The 20,767-nt window shown below is 41.9% G+C and overlaps 1 protein-coding gene across 14 annotated transcripts in view; it reads right to left on the reverse strand.

Annotated features, from left to right (window-relative positions):
- syngap1b (synaptic Ras GTPase activating protein 1b) overlaps positions 1–20,767 on the reverse strand; it is a 640,555-nt gene that overhangs the window by 172,711 nt on the left and 447,077 nt on the right. The window contains exon 1 of one of the 14 annotated variants that reach the window (XM_034174262.1): positions 613–679. The exons of the other annotated variants lie outside the window; for them this stretch is intronic. Within the exon in view, the coding sequence (XP_034030153.1) occupies positions 613–664 (52 nt within the window). The 5' untranslated portion in view covers positions 665–679. Of the gene's footprint in view, positions 1–612; positions 680–20,767 lie in introns of those variants that run through there. 14 annotated transcript variants of the gene reach the window in all.

Here is a 20,767-nt window from a genome sequence, read left to right on the forward strand (position 1 = left end):
TACTTAGTTATTCTAATCCTAAACCCAAACAATAACCGTAACCTTAACCAAAGTGCAAACGCACATTTTATTCTTCTATTCTTTCATTTTCTATACCAGTGTACTCCAATCAAGAGTCATGGGGGGAGGGGGTGGCTGGAACCTCACCCAGCTGTGATGGGGTGAGAGACAGGGTAAACCCTGGACAAGAGGCCCGCCAGTCATGAGGCAAACATGCATTTCTTTCATGTTAAATGCGAAACACATGCTGCACATAGGAATATGCATGATATATCGTGCACCTTTAACATGACATCATAACAAACAAGTCATGTGAATATGTTAATGTGTGAAATAATAGAAAGAAAATAAGCACAGACCCATTCAACATATTCTCATGGCATATTTCGTATATGACATAGATATTTGTTAATTGTTAAGCACTAATTTTTATGCTTATTTCTATGAATTTCCACATGCATGCACATAAATGTTAACAGGCTGTATGATGAGGGGAGGTGCTGTGAAGTGCATAAAACATTCAGAAACGTGCGCTTGCATTTTGGTTAAGGTTAGGGTTAAGGTTAGGTTTCGGGTTAGAATAACCATAATAATAAGGAAAAGACGACTTACCACTTTTTATTTTCACCCATATAATCTTATATCTTGGTTTTGGTGATGTCATCACTGCCTCCCAGCAGAAAATATGTGGGATATGAGTGAAGTTCAAACAAAAAATACATATCAGTATGTATGAATTGTTGTTCACCATTTTTTTGCAGGTGGTGCAACAATTTTTTTTTGTGAGATTTGATGTCTATGCCTCAGACTGCTCACTTTCTGGCCCTTCATCCAAAGTCAGCATCTACATAGTGGTCTCAAACTTGGTGCAGAGTGCAAACAGACTCCACCAACCAGTTTCTCCAGCTTATCAGCATAAACACTGAAATCCTGCACTAAAAGACATAATATATGACCACTTCCTCTCGCCATGCTGTCACATCCAGTTCCCCTGGAGCATGATTATGAAGTCAGCATTCTAGAGAGTGTAGTTTTCAAAACCAGTTGTCTTGCTGTTGGCATCTGAAGCTAAAATAGCAACAATGACAAGGGGCCCATGTCCAGTTCTTCAGGCCATGCATCATTAGCTTCCAGTGTGTTTGGGTTTTGGACCGGACCTATACTGTCAATGTACAGATATACAATGAAATCTGTCCAATGCATTTAACTCATCCTAATTACAGTTAGACACAATCCAACCACTAGGAGCAGTGGGCTACCACAGTCCAGAATAAGGTTAGGTTAAGCCTCGGTCCCACCAAATAATAAAGCCATGAATAATGAGCCACGTATGGATTTGTCAGTGATTTTTCGAATAATGATCCATGTAAATCTATCACGTATCTGCTATGAAGAAGCCTCTATGTGCCTCTAAGTACCTCACATGTGGCAGGTATCAGCCTCTAGTGAGCCATGTCATTTGAGCCCCATCCGGCCTCAAATGGCTCGTGTCGCCACGTATGATCCATGTAGCACCATATAATGGGTTTGGTCCAAACCTCCAGCCCTCCCACACTTGGTCCGTTTAAAGTGTGTGTTTTCAATTCACAGCATCCATTCAAGATGTTGTCACATTTTTTTAAATGCAGTCCAAAAAAAAAAAAAAAACACTTATGCACAGAAAAAAAGCTTCAAATGAAACAGTCCTTTGTGAATTCAGAAGGGATCTGAAGTGTTTTCAACATCCAAACTCAGACAAGACAAAATAATCATTTTATATACAGTGTCCGGTGCACAAAGCAGGTGGGATTGTAGTGCGCAAGAGGACTGAGCCAAAATAGCCTATCCTGTCATCGTAGCCGCCAGGTGCTTGGATAATGGGCTTTTAACAGCCTCGTCCTCACCACAAACATGCCTGTAAAAGCCTTGTTTGTCCTCATAGTAACTCGTACACAAACTGCCCCATGCTGTTGATGTTAAATTTTGAACTTCTTAAAATCAGTGCCACGTTCAGAGAAGAGCCTCGTTAGCCGAATATTCTGACTCACTATTCTCCCACGTTTGTTGAATAACTGGACTCGTACCAAAAAAAAAAAAAAAAAAAAAAAAAAACATGCTACGTGGCTCATTATTCATCCTTCATTATTCGGTGGGACCAGGGTTTTAGGGAAGAGGGGCTGGACTCTCAGCCCAGCAGAGCGTAAGCCACAAAAGGACCCATTGCTCCCCCCTGAATGAGCCTACGTAGTTAAACTTTTTGGTACCTTTGATAAAGGACACCAGGTTTCTTAACTTTAGTTTCCTAATCTGGTCAGGTTCCAAAATAAAGGAACCCAAAAACCTCTGCCTGGTGTATAAGAAACACTTTTGCTACGAGTATCTACAAAAACATACGGTTTGGCCAACCAATACATCAACACATAAGCACATTTATAAACCAAAATAAACCCTCATATCACACAATCTTGTAAATAATCCAGGCTCTGAGCCACTCGGTAGAGCTCTGTGACCCCCCAGCACAAGAAAAATCACATGAAAGTAAGAATTACCAGCAGAAAACATGAGTTGTTGGCTTCATACTCATGAAGGAGCGCATTTAAGTGTGAAATCCAGCAGTGTAAAGGTTGTGGGAAATTACATTTACGGCGAAAAACAAGATTTCTAGGTGAAGTTTCTTCATCTACAACTTTTGTCCCTCATGTTCTGAAAACCATACATAAAATTATGTGCTTTATATAAAGCAACCTAAGAAATCCTCTGCACAGCCGCCCTCCATATATAGTGTTTTTGCACTTATTTTACATATTTATCTTGCCTCTTACTAAAATACATGCAGTTTCAGAGCAATAACATAATCAAAAAATAAAAATAGGATGATCAAGAAAAGAAACCTGGATTTGCATGAACTGCACAGGATGCCACACACACTCTTGAATAAAGTAAGAGGATTTTTCTTCCTGGGAAAAGCAGTCAATCATTGATCACTTAAGAATGACAGCTTCATTGAGTGGATTTGGTTTTCAGTTTATTTTCAGTATATGGGTCAGAAAAGGATACTTTGTTAATCTGGCCAACATTTTGGTTATACTCCAAACATCTTTTGAATTTGCACACAAGGGTGAGGGTATCGACCACATCATGAATATTATATCTTACTGTTAATGTCAAACAAATGTGAAATGGCACAACAAGACCCTTTGCCCTGCTACCACAGAATGCAACAAGTTTTTAACATGCAGAAATGACACACAAAAGTGAATCTCTTGGGCAATGTGAGGTGTACTGTGTGAATGTGAAGCCAAATGAGTTCACTAAAGCTATTCACAATATCTTCAATGTTTTGTGTTCATGCACTGAAAGGCTATTGTCCCCCAGAATAGTTGCTGAGTGAAGAGTGCATTCTCAGTTGGGGCATATCATCGCATTCAGTTGGCAACAAACATGGACTTGATTTGATTTGTTTATTTAGCACAAAATAAAATACATATAAAATAATGTATATACATAAAACAACCAAAGAGAGAGGGAGAGAGGAAAAAAAAATACAATATAAATAAAGTGCAAGGGAGTGGTGGAAGCCAAAAGGCTTATAAAGAGTCCACTCCCAAACAAAGCAAACATAACAGAATACAAAGGAATCACACCATTTTTTCCTGATTAAAATAAATCATTGTATATACTCCTGCAGGATCTTTGCTTTTAGACCACTTTTATACGTATATAAGGTGATAGATGGATTCACAAGATGTACATTATCATTCCAAGATTTAACGCCATGATATCTGATGTGATGCTGATAACGAGTCACTCTATGCAAAGGTAAATGCAAATGTGCAGCCCGCCTGGTCGGATAATTATGAATTTAATGGCTATGCACAAAATAATATTTAATGAAGGAAGGCCAAATATTATAGAGAGCTCTGAAAACAAATGTACAAGTCAAGAAAATATTTATATGGAAAATATTTAAGAGCTGCAATTTAAAAAACAGAGGTGCACTTGGAGCACAAGGTTTCGAACGAGTAGCTATTCGAGCAAATTTTTTCTATAGAAAAAATATTTTGTTTATATAAGTTGCAAAGGTACTTCCCCATACAATATTACAATAACTTAAATATGGATAAATTAAACTATAATATAATGTTAAAAGACATTTGTGATGTATTAAATATCTTATTTTGCTTATGATTCCTACTGTCCTGGTATTTTTTTTACAAACATGATCAATATGTTCTCTCCAAGACAGTTTCTCAAAGTCTCTCAAGACTTTTTGGGGTTTGTTTGATCGGTTCATTTGCACGGGCAAAAACAACTTTAGCATGAGATGCAGTTATTTTAACGCCCTGGACAATGGTGCTAGATATGATTTTCAGCAACAATAGACAGTCAGTTTTGAGTTATGACCCTACAAACAGTCAGCAAATCTCCAAAAGTGAAATATACAACATACTGTACTGTGCAACTACACTGCAAGCCCTGGTAAGGAAGAAATTGTGTTGTGCTGTGAGCACATGAATGTGACTTTCATGGTATTTACAACAAAATTAAATATGATATATCATGAGAGCAATTACACTTACACTTGCTATGTGGTTACTCTATGCAAGGATTTTCCAATCCAAACAGATCCAGCGCTAACGACATCCACTGGTCATATAGTTTCACAACCATACAGCAAGACAGGAAGCCCATCCATCCATTTTCTATTCCTGCTTACTTCAAGTAAGGGTCACAGGGGGCGGGGGGATGGAGCCTATCCCAGCAGTCATAGGGCGAGTAAGAAGCAGGGTACACCCTGGACAAGACGGCAGTCTGTCACAGGCCCACATAAAGACAGACAAACTCATTCATGCACTCCTATGGTCAACTTAAAGTTTCCAATTTACTTAACCTGCATGTATTTGGATGTGGGAGGAAGCCAGAGCACCTGGAGAGAACTGACACCAACACAAGGAGAACATACAAACTCCACACAGAAAGGGCACAACCTTGCTGTGAGGCATCAGTGCTAATCACTAAGCCACGGTGCTGTTGCAGGAAGACCTAGCACCCTAAAGTCTGTGTTTGCCAAAGCATTTTTGAATAGCGACCTCATGACTTGATAAGCTCTTCCCAGGTGTCTCTCAGTCTCCAAGGCTGAGGACCCAGAGACATAAATGTCACTGGAGCGATACGTTTATCTCTCTACAAGTGCAGCACTGTCACTGCATACTGATACACGTCTGATGGCTGGTTCCAGGAAATCTGAATTTTTAGACTTGATTCATCACTACATATCACTGAAGAAGGTCTGTCAGGGGGCATTTTGTGATGCGTATCTTAAGTTTCATTACAAAGGTGGATAATACAGCTGTCTTCAACTCAATTTTCCAAAGCACCTTGCATGCACTTTCTGTCAGGATGTCTTTCTTTTGAAATATTCATTCATTCATTCATCTTCTACCGCCTAGTCCAATTAAGGGCCGCGGGGGGCTGGAGCCTATCCCAGCAGTCATAGAGCGTGAGGCGGGGTACACCCAGGACAGGACGCCAGTCTGTCACAGGGCCACAAACAGACAAACAAACACAGACACACCCACACACACACCCGTAGGACAATTTAGAGATTCCAATCCACCTAACCCGCATGTCTTTGGACGTGGGAGGAAACCGGAGCCAGTGTTGCCCCAGTTACTTTGATAAAGTAATCCAATTACTGATTACTCCTTGAAAGAGTAACTTAGTTACTTTACTGATTAGTCAATTGTAAAAGTAACTAAGTTAGATTACTAGTTACTTTTTTATAGTTACTTTCCCCAGCTGCTGACAACAACCCTCTGCCACCTCAACATGACAATGATACCTGTTTTGCCAAAACTCACTTTATAGTCACCCTTTCTTGACTTCAATGAAAATAAATACTTGTTTTATAAAAAGTAAAATAATCTTTCTTGACCTCATATTTAACTGCTGACAGCACTGTAACAGTAAAACTTGCAATTTCTAACCTACATTGTTTATAAATGTAACTATTAAATTCTAACATTTTTCTAACATTTAAATTCTCTATAAACATTTTACTTGTCAAAATTATTATTATTTTAAGTAGTATTCGTAGTTGTAGTAAAAAAAAACGGCTTCAAAACTGGACCTTTAATCTAGGGGTGTTGTGGGGGAGGGGGGCAAATCCCTGCCCCACGCCCCCATTCCATCTGGATTCGCCCCTGCTTTGGCATTTGAGCGCAAAGAATGGATAACATTTATTTATGCAGAAAACATGACCAGATTTACAGGTAAGAAATTTTTATTGTGTTTTCACATCATGTGGTCCTCAGAAAGAGTTTAGGTGCATTTGAGTGGAAAATAGTGTTAGTTGTTGCGTCGCGGAGGATCAGCTGTTTTTAACAAGACGATACGGAGCGGCTCAGCTCAGAATTCTAAATAAAGGAGAAAAATAAAGCATAAAAATGACTTTGTAAAGCTCAGTGCACGTGTGCTGTTTTCACCGCGCTTTAAGAGGTGAGGATGAGTCGTAGCTGATGAAAAGCTCACAGCTCGCTTAAAGTGGGCAGTTCAGTCGAACCCCGACCTCCTGCCCACAGACCAAGTTTAATGCTGCTGTCGACCCACAATGAAAAAATAATAGTAACGCACAGTGACTTGGAGAAGCAACTTACAAAAAAAGTGGTTAGAGTAACGCGTTACTAAGTAATGCGTTACCGGCATCACTGACCGGAGCACCAAGAGGAAAGCCACGCACACACGGGGAGGACATGCAAACTCCACACAGAAAGGCCACGGGAAATGAACCCACAACCTTCTCGCTGTGAGGCAACAGTGCTAACCACTAAGCCACCGTGCTGCCCTTCTTTTGATATATGTTATGGGAAAATAAACATATGGATGTTTTATCATCTCTGCAAGCTGCACATTAATGAAATACCACAAGGCGATTACTGTAAAATATTATTATATAGAAATTTAATTTTAGATTTCAAATGTTAATTTTGTACAAAATATAATGTACTGTACTTTGATGTAATACTAAATATATACATTTTTGTCCCGTGGCCCTCCACCCAGGTTCAAAATTTGGCACTTTATAGGAAAGAATGTGGCCACTCCTGATATAGATGCTCACCTTGGATTTATAATACAGGACAATCATCCTGCTCTTTACTTTTATAATCATTATTAATGTCTCTAAAGGACAGCGAGCTGATGTGAAAGACTCCTTGATCTTGTCTTGTTTTTTTTGTGCAGTGCAGCTTTGTCAAAAGGAACTCTTCGCTGACGCAAACATGTCATTAAGACGTTTGCATTTCTTACATTTGTCTATTTTTATACATTTCAGCCTAACTCACTCCCGCTCTTCATGTCTGCTTTTTCTTTGCTCTCTCCATCTCTCAGCTTTGCACTCAAACACACACACACACACACACACACACACACACACACACACACACACACACACACACACACACACACACACACACACACACACACACACACACACACACACACACACACACCCCTTTTTGCTCCCACGCAGATATTTTACATAATTCAAATAGTGCATTTATCCTTCTACCTTCCTCTAACGCCTCATAGCTTTCTCATTTTCTTTTTCATTCTTGCATCTTCTTGTTTTGATGTCATCCTCTCTTTTGCGCTCGTCACATACATATAGCATCCATCAACCTCAATTTTCCTCATTCTTACCTTTATCTTTATTCCTCTTTCATCTTCATCTGCCCTCTCCATTCACTCCTTCATTTACCTGTCCAAATGGCAATCTCTTCTCTGTGAGCCTGACTGTCTTTCTGTCTGCAATCCTAACATTTTCTCCAGCCCACACAAGAGAGGAAAGAGATGGTCACGGAGGTGATTGTCAGTGAGCCGGACATCAATCCACACAGCTCTAGTCTCAAATCCAAAGCTTCAGAACACTCTGCAGGATGAATGACTGCTGGAGGAGTCTTCCAAATTAAATCGGAGAAGAGAAGATCTCTGTGAAAAGGTAGTGCCAACTCAAAGCAGAGGGATGACAAAGACGTACATGTAGCTCTTTTTAAATGGTATGGTGAGGAAGTTAATTTCGACCTGATCAAAATGTGTTGTGTAACAGTGTTGCATAATGGCAATGTAATTTATGACAAGTGAAAACCACTTCGTCTGCAGGCTGACTGACACAAAAAGAAAGTAGATGACAGAGAGTACATTTTCATTTTCATTCTCAATCCTTGATCGAGTCAAAAAATATAACAATATATACACTAATTTGGCAGCACGGTTAGTGGTTAGCACTATTGCCTCATAGCGAGAAGGTCATGGGTTCAATTCCCGCCTGTGGCCTTTCTGTGCAGAGTTTGCATGTTCTCCCCGTGTTTGCATGGGTTTCCTCCTGGTGCTCCGGTTTCCTCCGGTTAGGTGGATTGGAATCTTTAAATTGTCTGTGGGTGTGTGAGTGGGTGTGAATGTGCTTGTTTGTCTGTTTATGGCCCTGTGACAGACTGGCCTCCTGTCTTGGGTGTACCCCAACTCGCGCTCTATGACTGCTGGGATAGGCTTCAGGACCCTGTGACCCTTAATTGGACTAAGCGGTTTAAGATGGGTGTGTGTGTATACACTAATTTATGAAGATCAGGGAAGCATTTGTAATTATTTCCACAGACCAAACAGTGGCTCTGGAGGTGACCATTTGTCTGACTGTACAACTGAAGGCAAGATATGTCAAAAACAGGTAAAAAGAAATATTTGAATGCTGTGGATAGATTTTTCTTGGGTTAAAGCATGGCTGACTACATTTAATTGGGATCCGGATCCAATTTTTTTTTCTCTTTCTTTAGTGTTCTTTCCTTAGTGCCCCTTCACACATAGTATGAATGTGGTTGATCTGCGCATGAAGTGCACATGAAGCAGGAATTGTATGCAATATGTGTAAAATCGTAGCTGCCTCCAATGCCTCGCACACCTGTTGCTACAACTATCCGCGCACACCAGCAGCTGAAAGACAAATTGTGCACTGTGAGAGCCCATCGAACCCTCTCGCTGCAGGTGTTGGCCAAATTCCAGCTGACACACACGAGCATCTAACACCGCTCCCTTGGCACTTACAAAATGTGTGGCCATTCGCACAGTTAGCACGACAACAGTCAGCACAACAACAGTCAGCAGACAATCACTTTCCAGTTGGATGTGAAATCTGTCCAAGTGCCCCCACGAGTGTGGCTTTGCAAACAGACACAGTAACACATTGGTGTGTGTGCTGAACTGACAGGGGGTGTGTCCGCCAAGAGGAGCAACTGTGGAGATCTGTGGTTCTGGACCTCCCAGCCAGGTAACACGTATCATGTTTGGATGGACATGAACTTACAACTGCCCACTGTGACATGTGTGTCTGATTCTGTCCACACGTGGACATACATACAGTGAGGAAAATAAGTATTTGAACACCCTGCGATTTTGCAAGTTCTCCCACTTAAAAATCATGGAGGGGTCTGAAATTTTCATCTTAGGTGCATGTCCACTGTGAGAGACATAATCTAAAAAAAAAATCTGGAACTCACAATGTATTATTTTTTTAATAATTTATTTGTATGTTACTGCTGCAAATAAGTATTTGATCCCCTATCAATCAGCAAGAATTCTGGCTCACACAGACATGTTAATTTTTCTTTAAGAAGCCCTCTTATTCTGCACTCTTTACCTGTATTAATTGCACCTGTTTGAACTTGTTATCTGTATAAAAAACACCTGTTCACACACTCAATCAATCACACTCCAACCTGTCCACCATAGCCAAGACCAAAAAGCTGTCTAAGGACACCAGAGACAAAACTGTAGACCTGCACAAGGCTGGGATGGACTACAGGACAACAGGCAAGCAGCTTGGTAGAAGATAACAACTGTTATGATTATTTATTAGAAAGTGCAAGAAACACAAGATGACTGTCAATCTCTCCCTTGGTCTGGGATTCCATGCAAGATCTCACTTTGTGGGGTAAGGATGATTCTGAGAAAGCTCAGAACTACACAGGAGGACCTGGTCAATGACCTGAATAGAGCTGGGACCACAGTCACAAAGATTACATTAGTAACACATGATGCTGTCATGGTTTAAAATCCTGCAGGGCAGCAAGGTCCCCCTGCTCAAGCCAGCACATGTCCAGGCCCGTTTGAAATTCACCAGTGACCATCTGGATGATCCAGAGGAGGCATGGGAGAAGGTCATGTGGTCAGATGAGACCAGAATAGAGCTTTTTGGAATCAACTCCACTTACCATGTTTAGAGGATGAGAACAACCCCAAGAAAACCATCCCAACCGTGAAGCATGGGGGTGGAAACATCATACTCTGGGGGTGCTCTTCTGCAAAGGGGACAGGACGACTGCACCATGTTGAAGGGAGGATGGATGGGGTGATGTATTGTGAGATTTTGGCAAACAACCTCCTTCCCTCAGTAAGAGCATTGAAGCTGGGTCATGGCTGGGTCTTCCAGCATGACAATGACCCCAAGCACACAGCCAGGGCAACTAAGGAGGGGCTCCGTAAGAAGCATTTTAAGGTTCTGGAGTGCCCTGGCCAGTCTCCAGACCTAAACTCAATAGAAAATCTTTGGAGGGAGCTGAAACTCCAAACCTGAAAGATTTGGAGAAGATCTGTATGGAGGAGTGGACCAAAATCCCTGCTGCAGTGTGTGCAAACCTGGTGAAAAACTACAGGAAATGTTTGACCTCTGTAATTGCAAACAAAGGCTACTGTACCAAATATTAACATTGATTTTCGCAGGTGTTCAAATACTTATTTGCAGCAGTAACATACAAATAAATTATTTAAAAAAAATCATACATTGTGATTTCCGGATTTTTTTTTTTTTTTTAGATAATGTGTTGTGAAAGTGTAGTGACACGGACCCACAACAGGGGGCGCAAATGAACGGACAATAGAAGAAGTCAAATATGAACACTTTACTGTTGTGAATGCCACAACTACACACAGCAGATTATAGAACGAATACAGAATCAATCAATCAAGGTGTCGTGTGGGCAGGCTCAACGATAGGAGACGTCCGTCTGGAGAAGAACCGGAACCACACGATTTCCTCCGCCACCGAACCAGGAGAATACTGGAGCCGCCAAGTTCCGAGTCCCCAGGTGGCCACCGTCTCCGCGTGTCGGATCTGGTACTGCTGGCGAAGAGCAAAAACAGTCAGGTGTGGGAGTGTGTACACCCCGTAACAAGTATGGTGGTTATTCCACCTCCACCTCTCATCCACACTCGTGTAGCTACTGTCAATCACTTAACTGGCGGGATGCAGAGCGAAGCAGTCGCGGCATACGCCGGTTCCTCAGGAAAACAGCTGCAACAACGTATTCACTGAAACAACGTTAGCAGTGATAACACTCAGGCTGAGAACGTTACCTCCTTGGTAGAACGATATCTCGGCGATGTGGTGGAGGTGTCGTCCTGCTTTTATTAGGGGTGAGGAGCAGATGATTGGTGACAACTGTCATAGCCGATGAGTGACAGCTGTCACCCCGGACGCTCTTCTGGGGCGGCAGCGCCCTCTCGTGCCTGAAGCCCGCACTTCAGGCAGGGCGCCCTCTGGTGGTGGGCCAGCAGTACCTTCTCTTCTGGCGGCCCACACAACATAATGTCTCTCACAGTGGACATGCACCTAAGATGAAAATTTCAGACCCCTCCATGATTTCTAAGTGGGAGAACTTGCAAAATCGCAGGGTGTTCAAATACTTATTTTTCTCACTGTAAAAACATGTCACTGTTGCAATGGGCTGCAGAAAGTGCGCACATGCTGCGCACATTGACAGGCTACCCCAGGTGAAATGGACCATCAGATCATAACATGCAGATCTGAATGTCATGTCACCCATGTGAGCTCTGTTCCACATGATGCGGTGTCTGTCCTGCGGTGCGCTGTCCACAAGACATGCGTGTCAGGCACAACACACCGCCAGCAGATGTGGACATGATAAGAGTGTCCTGCTTCTCATCAATGTCATTTCCTGACTGTACGTCTGTGACCATGGGTCATCTATGGAGGAACAGATAGATCATACTTGTATTACCCACTTGATAAGAGGGATTCAATAAAATGTGGTGTTTTTATATGATGTGTGGTGTTATTTTTTCTTTTTAAAATATGTCCATGTCCTTCTTCATATCAGACATTTTCCCGCACCTGTTACAGGACAGTAATGGTAGCTCAGTGCTAACGTTTCTGGCTGGCAATCAGAGCTTTTGGAAAGTGCAGGTTTGAATCATGTGGGTGGCATTTTTTTTTTTCCACATCAGTTGCGCAATGTGGATTGTGCATTGTGCAGCTGCTCACACTGTGTTCCTGCATGCACAAAACCGGTGTAGCGACATTGTTCACGTCTGCCCGTCAGCTCAATGTTTTCGTGGTTCCCCTGAGATTTGCCCCAATTTGTACTTATTGGTACTATGTGTGAAGGTGCCCTTATGACGGCACAAAGATCTGATCGGGAAAAATAATATTTTGTCAATTGGTTAAGAATAGTACTTTAGAGGAGGCACACAGTCTTTGGCATGATGGTGTAAATTTTCCTTGAATGGGTTGTGCCATCTAACCCCTCGCTCACACTGCCTCCGGTGTTACCGTTGCGGGGTACGGATGCGGGACCTGCAGAGAATCCAAGTCATTAAAAAGATACAAACCTCTCTCAGTGGCCACGGAGCTCTGTGGCTGCGGTTACCGAGACCCTGCGGCGCCGTGGATTTTTCTTCAAGAAGTCTATCCTTGCGGGCTGCTGGAGCGCTCCGCATCAAAACAGCGAGCGTAGTCTCTGGACCATACAGCTCCATACAGCAGACAGGGAGGTGGTGTGAGTGGCCCACTGCAGCGTTTACCAAGCCCGCATCGGAGGCAGTGAGAGCAAGGCCTAAGTCTTGCCAACGGGATCTCATTAGATTATAGCACCCGCTCCACACGCTCAGAAAAAGGCCTTTTGAGGATGCGCCTGGGTTTTGAGGATGCGCCTGGGACACAATACCTTCAAGTTGACTTCAAGTGACTATTTTTGGTTTTACACTCTTTGGGTCTGTGTTTTAACCTGTGCACACAACACACCAAAAAGCCCACTGTTACATAAACTCTGACAACACTAGCTTTAAGATTGCTTATATAGTGCCACATATTTCAGAGTTAAATCCACACTGTTTAAAGACATAAACACTTATCTCTGCCAGAGTTCAAAATATTAACTCCCAACAGTGAAACTGTCAACATTATAGAAATTACTTTCACCTTTACAGCTCTAAAGACATTTTCTTGATTTTACCATACCATAGAAAATTTAACTTTTAAGGTAATTGTACATGGTATAATGCTCATGTCTTGCATAAGGCTGAGAACAGTCTCAGTTTTCTTAATGTGATACACATACGAGGTCTACTAGAAAAATATCCGACCTTATTATTTTTTAAAAAACCATATGGATTTGAATCACGTGTGATTACATCAGCCAAGCTTGAACCCTCATGGGCATGCGAGAATTCTTTCATGCCTGTCGGTGACGTCATTCGCCTGTGAGCACGCCTTGTGGGAGGAGTGGTCCAGCCCCCTCGTCGGAATTCCTTTGTCTGAGAAGTTTCTGAGAGACTGGCGCTGTGCTTCATCAAAATTTTTTCAAAAACTGTGAGGCACATCCGAGTGGACACCATTCGACAAATTAAGCTGGTTTTCGGTGAAAATTTTAACGGCTGATGAGAGATTTTGGATTGTTTCTATTGCTGTAAGGACTTCCCACGGAGCGGGACGTTGCGCAGCACTCCGAGGCGACGTCATCATCCTGTTTCAAGCTGAAAACCTCCAAATTTAAGCCTCTGTTGACCCAGGACGTCGTGAGAGAACAGAGAACTTTCAGAAGAGGTCGGAATCAGCAGTTTATCCGGACATTCCACTGTTAAAGGAGATTTTTTTAATGAAAGACGTGCGGACGGATTGGCAGGTCGGCTCGCAGCTGGCACGGCGCGCCCGCCACAGGAAAAACACCTCCGTTGCAAGCCTTAAGGACAAGTTGGAACATGCCCTGCTGTTAAACAATTTCTCAGATACTCACTCAACTGAAAGCCACCAAAAGCCGCCTGGATTTTACAAATGGTTATCAACACAGAGGTGTTTTTCTTGTGGCGGGTGTGCCGCGCCGGCTGCGAGCCGACGCACCAATCCGTCCGCACGTCTTTCATTATTCATTATCTTTCATTATTCATTATGATGAAGCACAGCGCCAGTCTCTCAGCAACTTCTCAGACAATGAAAATCCGACGAGGGGGCTGGACCACTCCTCCCACAAGGCGTGCTCACAGGCGAATGACGTCACGACAGGCGTGGAAAAACTCACGCATGCGCACGAAGGTTCAAGCTTGGCTGACGTAAAAACATATGAATCAAACCCATATAGTTTTAAAAAAAAATAAAACGGTTGGTTTCTTTTCTAATAGACCTCATATTTGATTAAAACACTGTTTAAAGATATATTTTGTTTCTAAACCTGAAAACATGAAATGTGTTTTTTGAGGTTCTGCAAATCATTAGTGAAAATACACCTTTATTCATATGGCCACAAAAGTAGTGTAACATATGAAAAAAACTTAGATCTGTGTATATTAAATGTCCCAAATGAAAATATGTAATCTCGCATATTGAGTAAAAATGCTGTCCACCACTGTATATTACCAAACATTTGAGTGATTTAGATAAAATGACACTATATAAAGACTGCATACTACATATCAAGCTTCATTCATTCATCTTTCACTTATTCATTTATTCCATTTACTCTACCTTACATTTTTTGTTTGAGCTGGCCCTGGCCAAAAGAAACCTGTTCTTATCCATCACTGATGTTCACATTTCTACCACAAATAATGAATGGTGAGGGATTTATAGTCATTTTGAAATAGTAAGAGTAATGTACAGTTACTTTTGTCAAACACAGAAACAAACAAACAGAAGAGAACTGATGAAAACAGATCTGTTGTGCCATGCACTGCACATCTGGAGCAAATATTCTGAGAAACTGTACTTTCAGGAAGTGGTTGAACATAGTGTCTGTGACATTCCATTGCTGATCTGTTAACAGAAATATGACAAAAACTTGACCAGGACATGGGGACACTTCCTTCCTCATTTAAGGGTTAATACTATTTTGATTTATAATGTAATTATACTATAACGTAAATATACTATACTATAACGAACCCAGAAAAGGAGTTGAAGATGATGAGTGATGAGTGTAATTATTTGAGCAATGACTCCAGAAACATCAGGTACAATTCATCAACAAATAATTTTTGAAACATCGGGTTGAGTTACAACCCACAACCTCGTGGGTAAATCTCCATTAAACAAGGACAGAGTCCTTGTGCGGTCACGAAATCATGGAGAAGCCCGCAGGGCATGAAAGAGCAGCACAGCTGCTGCCAGAACCTTACAAGGCCTGCTCGGTATCTGCCCATAACCTGCCATGATCACCATGGATGCCATGAACTATGACAGTGATTTTCAACCTTTTTTGAGCCGCGGCACCCTTTTTATATTTACAAAATCCTGCAGCACACCACTGTCATGTGTCACGTGTCACGCACCACTAACTCGACTGTCTCTACACGGTGCGTTAGCACATTAGCAACATGTGCGGTACAGATATAACGTAACATTGTATACTATAGTCATGGAGCTGTATATAAGAACTAGAGAGCGCAGTCCCAATGCTGCACACTAAACGAAAACGTCCCTTCATGAACAGCGACATGACGTCTCCTAACCGGGCAAAATATTGACGAAGTACCCGGATGTTAATGCATTTTCAATGGAAATTCGTGACTGAACACACGCAGAAAAATGCTCGCAAAATACGTGTTAAAATGCCATTTTGTCCTGGATATCGAGCCAGTAAAATTAAATTACATTAAATTATGTCAGGAAAGTATTAAACTTACTCTGACACACACACATTCACAAATATTAGTGTTGAAAGTTACACGGATCTGCGCTGATAAGCTACGCTGCTCGGCTGAGCTGCTGCTGTTCAACGCAGCGCGGCTCCTAAAACCATCACAATACATTTATATATATTATATTTTTACACAATTATCCTTTATTGACCGAGTTTCATTCATGAAGTCAGTGGTGTGTGTGTGCACATCTCTGTGTGTGTGGCAGCACAGCGCATCATTAATCTCATTATTTTAAGGTGCAAAAAAAAAAAAAAACTCCCCAGTCTTGTCGAACAATTTTTAGTCACTAACGACAAGAATTTTAACTAGACATTGGTCTAGCAGTGGAAAATATCAACTAGACATAAGTGAAAATAATGATCCTTGTCATCGGGCGACACAGGTACGGCAGGAGACATACAGCTGTTTATCATCCAAATATCACAGACAAAGTGACAACAATAACTAAAACCACTTACTTATGGAAGGAAATATTGTCTCCCTTGTTCCTCCATTTGTGACTTTGCCAACATGCGCAGCTTTCCGGCATATTCCACCTGTTTCTTGACGAGACTAAGTGAACTTCTATGCACGCAAATCACTAACTTGCCCGGAATTAAAATGGCGATCACGCCTCCTTGTCGGCACACGGCTCAGCGCTACTGCGCGCTTTGCTGCCATCTACTGGAATAAAAGAGCATTACACCATCTGCCACACTATTACAGCACATACACCCGATAATGGTGATATTTGATAATTGCCCACGGCACCCCTGACGATCAATCACGGCACCCTAGGGTGCCGCGGCACCCCGGTTGAGAATCACTGAACTATGAAACTGTACCTGACGACAGCAGTCAGAGTCAAGAGTCACCAAGGACAGAGGACATTAAAATACTACAGTGGCCCACCCACAAACGCCATACAAAGCACCCCATGACCACCCAACGGCACGCAATAATAAGGACTGTCTGCCATGATTTTTATGAATAAAGTTAATTTTATAAGGTGCTGCTATAAAGTGCAAAATGAGTTCCTTGTCAGCTGATGTCCACCGAGTTCGTCAGAAAGTTTTCTGCATGTTCAAAACTGAGCGGGGATCAAGCTGAGAGCTTTGTCTTCTACTCTTCCTGCAGCTGATGGTTCATTCTGGGCTTCTGTTCTGGTGTCAATTCAGCACAAGCAGACATGCAGCTCAGCTGATACCAAAAGCACATCAGACACGTCAGACAAGTAATCTGCGTCCTGATTACCGTTATGATGACAACCCATCCATCCATTTTCTATACCTGCTTACTCCAATTAAGGGTCATGGGGGGGGGGGGGGGCTGGAGCCTATCCCAGCAGTCATAGGGCATGAGCCAGGGTACACCCTGGACAGGACGCCAGTCTGTCACCTGGCCACATACAGACAATCACTTTCACACCTGCACACACATGCCTACATTGAATTTAAAGTTTCCAATCGAACTAACCTGCATATTGTTGGAAGCGGGAGGAAGGTGGAGCACCCAGAGGAAACCCACGCAAACATGTAGAGAACATGAAAATGTAAAGCAGAAAGGCCCTATGTGGGAGGAGATCCCATGACCTTCTTACTGTGAGGCATCAGTGCTAACCACTAAGCCACCGTGCTGCCACCATGGCAGACAAAACAAGCTAAATATTAAATGAATCCTTATTCCACATTTCTGTACAGTGTGCATTCAGTTTAGATTTTGTGTCCATGTCCCCCCCCCACTGTCGTGTGCCTGAGAGCACCTGCATGAAAACACCTTGCCGCCCACTTGAATGACGGAGAGATGCACGCACACAAGATAAATCCAAACTGAAGACTGTGGAAAATGAACCATTATATACTTAGCTTGTTTTGACCACCATCTATCTCTCTCTCCCTCTCTCTCTTTCTCTCTCTCTCTGAGTGCACAGGAACAGTGAGGAAATATGACACCATGCTTTTAGACCACAGCAAATCGTTGAAATACAGCATATACATCAAAAAAGCAGCAGATCTCCATGGAAATGTGAAATGTGACCCCACAGGTAGAACACCAACTCCACAGGAGTCAACACCACCACACAAGGGCCGCTGAAGCGGTTACACAGAAAGGTGTTTTCGCATCCCTTCTGTGGATCGAGCACATTTGAACATGCTCAACATCCTCACAACTGTCATTGTCCTATGTAACAGGGCCCTTATGAGGCAACAGCACTGTCATAGCACAGAGACTGACAACTCACTACAATCAATCAATCAATCAATCAATCAATTTTTTTATATAGCGCCAAATCACAACAAACAGTTGCCCCAAGGCGCTTTATTATTGTTTTTATTATTATTTTTTATTATTTTATTATTTATTGTAAGGCAAGGCCATACAATAATTATGTAAAACCCCAACGGTCAAAACGACCCCCTGTGAGCAAGCACTTGGCTACAGTGGGAAGGAAAAACTCCCTTGTAACAGGAAGAAACCTCCAGCAGAACCAGGCTCAGGGAGGGGCAGTCTTCTGCTGGGACTGGTTGGGGCTGAGGGAGAGAACCAGGAAAAAGACATGCTGTGGAGGGGAGCAGAGATCGATCACTAATGATTAAATGCAGAGTGGTGCATACAGAGCAAAAAGAGAAAGAAACAGTGCATCATGGGAACCCCCCAGCAGTCTACGTCTATAGCAGCATAACTAAGGGATGGTTCAGGGTCACCTGATCCAGCCCTAACTATAAGCTTTAGCAAAAAGGAAAGTTTTAAGCCTAATCTTAAAAGTAGAGAGGGTGTCTGTCTCCCTGATCTGAATTGGGAGCTGGTTCCACAGGAGAGGAGCCTGAAAGCTGAAGGCTCTGCCTCCCATTCTACTCTTACAAACCCTAGGAACTACAAGTAAGCCTGCAGTCTGAGAGCGAAGCGCTCTATTGGGGTGATATGGTACTACGAGGTCCCTAAGATAAGATGGGACCTGATTATTCAAAACCTTATAAGTAAGAAGAAGAATTTTAAATTCTATTCTAGAATTAACAGGAAGCCAATGAAGAGAGGCCAATATGGGTGAGATATGCTCTCTCCTTCTAGTCCCTGTCAGTACTCTAGCTGCAGCATTTTGAATTAACAGAAGGCTTTTTAGGGAACTTTTAGGACAACCTGATAATAATGAATTACAATAGTCCAGCCTAGAGGAAATAAATGCATGAATTAGTTTTTCAGCATCACTCTGAGACAAGACCTTTCTGATTTTAGAGATATTGCGTAAATGCAAAAAAGCAGTCCTACATATTTGTTTAATATGCGCTTTGAATGACATATCCTGATCAAAAATGACTCCAAGATTTCTCACAGTATTACTAGAGGTCAGGGTAATGCCATCCAGAGTAAGGATCTGGTTAGACACCATGTTTCTAAGATTTGTGGGGCCAAGTACAATAACTTCAGTTTTATCTGAGTTTAAAAGCAGGAAATTAGAGGTCATCCATGTCTTTATGTCTGTTAAACAATCCTGCAGTTTAGCTAATTGGTGTGTGTCCTCTGGCTTCATGGATAGATAAAGCTGGGTATCATCTGCGTAACAATGAAAATTTAAGCAATACCGTCTAATAATACTGCCTAAGGGAAGCATGTATAAAGTGAATAAAATTGGTCCTAGCACAGAACCTTGTGGAACTCCATAATTAACTTTAGTCTGTGAAGAAGATTCCCCATTTACATGAACAAATTGTAATCTATTAGACAAAAATGATTCAAACCACCGCAGCGCAGTGCCTTTAATTCCTATGGCATGCTCTCATCTCTGTAATAAAATTTTATGGTCAACAGTATCAAAAGCAGCACTGAGGTCTAACAGAACAAGCACAGAGATGAGTCCACTGTCCGAGGCCATAAGAAGATCATTTGTAACCTTCACTAATGCTGTTTCTGTACTATGATGAATTCTAAAACCTGACTGAAACTCTTCAAATAGACCATTCCTCTGCAGATGATCAGTTAGCTGTTTTACAACTACCCTTTCAAGAATTTTTGAGAGAAAAGGAAGGTTGGAGATTGGCCTATAATAGCTAAGATAGCTGGGTCAAGTGATGGCTTTTTAAGTAATGGTTTAATTACTGCCACCTTAAAAGCCTGTGGTACATAGCCAACTAACAAAGATAGATTGATCATATTTAAGATCGAAGCATTAAATAATGGTAGGGCTTCCTTGAGCAGCCTGGTAGGAATGGGGTCTAATAAACATGTTGATGGTTTGGATGAAGTAACTAATGAAAATAACTCAGACAGAACAATCGGAGAGAAAGAGTCTAACCAAATACCGGCATCACTGAAAGCAGCCAAAGATAACGATACGTCTTTGGGATGGTTATGAGTAATTTTTTCTCTAATAGTTAAAATTTTGTTAGCAAAGAAAGTCATGAAGTCATTACTAGTTAAAGTTAATGGAATACTCAGCTCAATAGAGCTCTGACTCTTTGTCAGCCTGGCTACAGTGCTGAAAAGAAACCTGGGGTTGTTCTTATTTTCTTCAATTAGTGATGAGTAGAAAGATGTCCTAGCTTTACGGAGGGCTTTTTTATAGAGCAACAGACTCTTTTTTCAGGCTAAGTGAAGATCTTCTAAATTAGTGAGACGCCATTTCCTCTCCAACTTACGGGTTATCTGCTTTAAGCTACGAGTTTGTGAGTTATACCACGGAGTCAGACACTTCTGATTTAAAGCTCTCTTTTTCAGAGGAGCTACAGCATCCAAAGTTGTCTTCAATGAGGATGTAAAACTATTGACGAGATACTCTATCTCCCTTACAGAGTTTAGGTAGCTACTCTGCACTGTGTTGGTATATGGCATT

The sequence above is a fragment of the Thalassophryne amazonica genome, chromosome 7, assembly GCF_902500255.1.
Source record: "Thalassophryne amazonica chromosome 7, fThaAma1.1, whole genome shotgun sequence".
NCBI classification, from domain to species: domain Eukaryota; kingdom Metazoa; phylum Chordata; class Actinopteri; order Batrachoidiformes; family Batrachoididae; genus Thalassophryne; species Thalassophryne amazonica.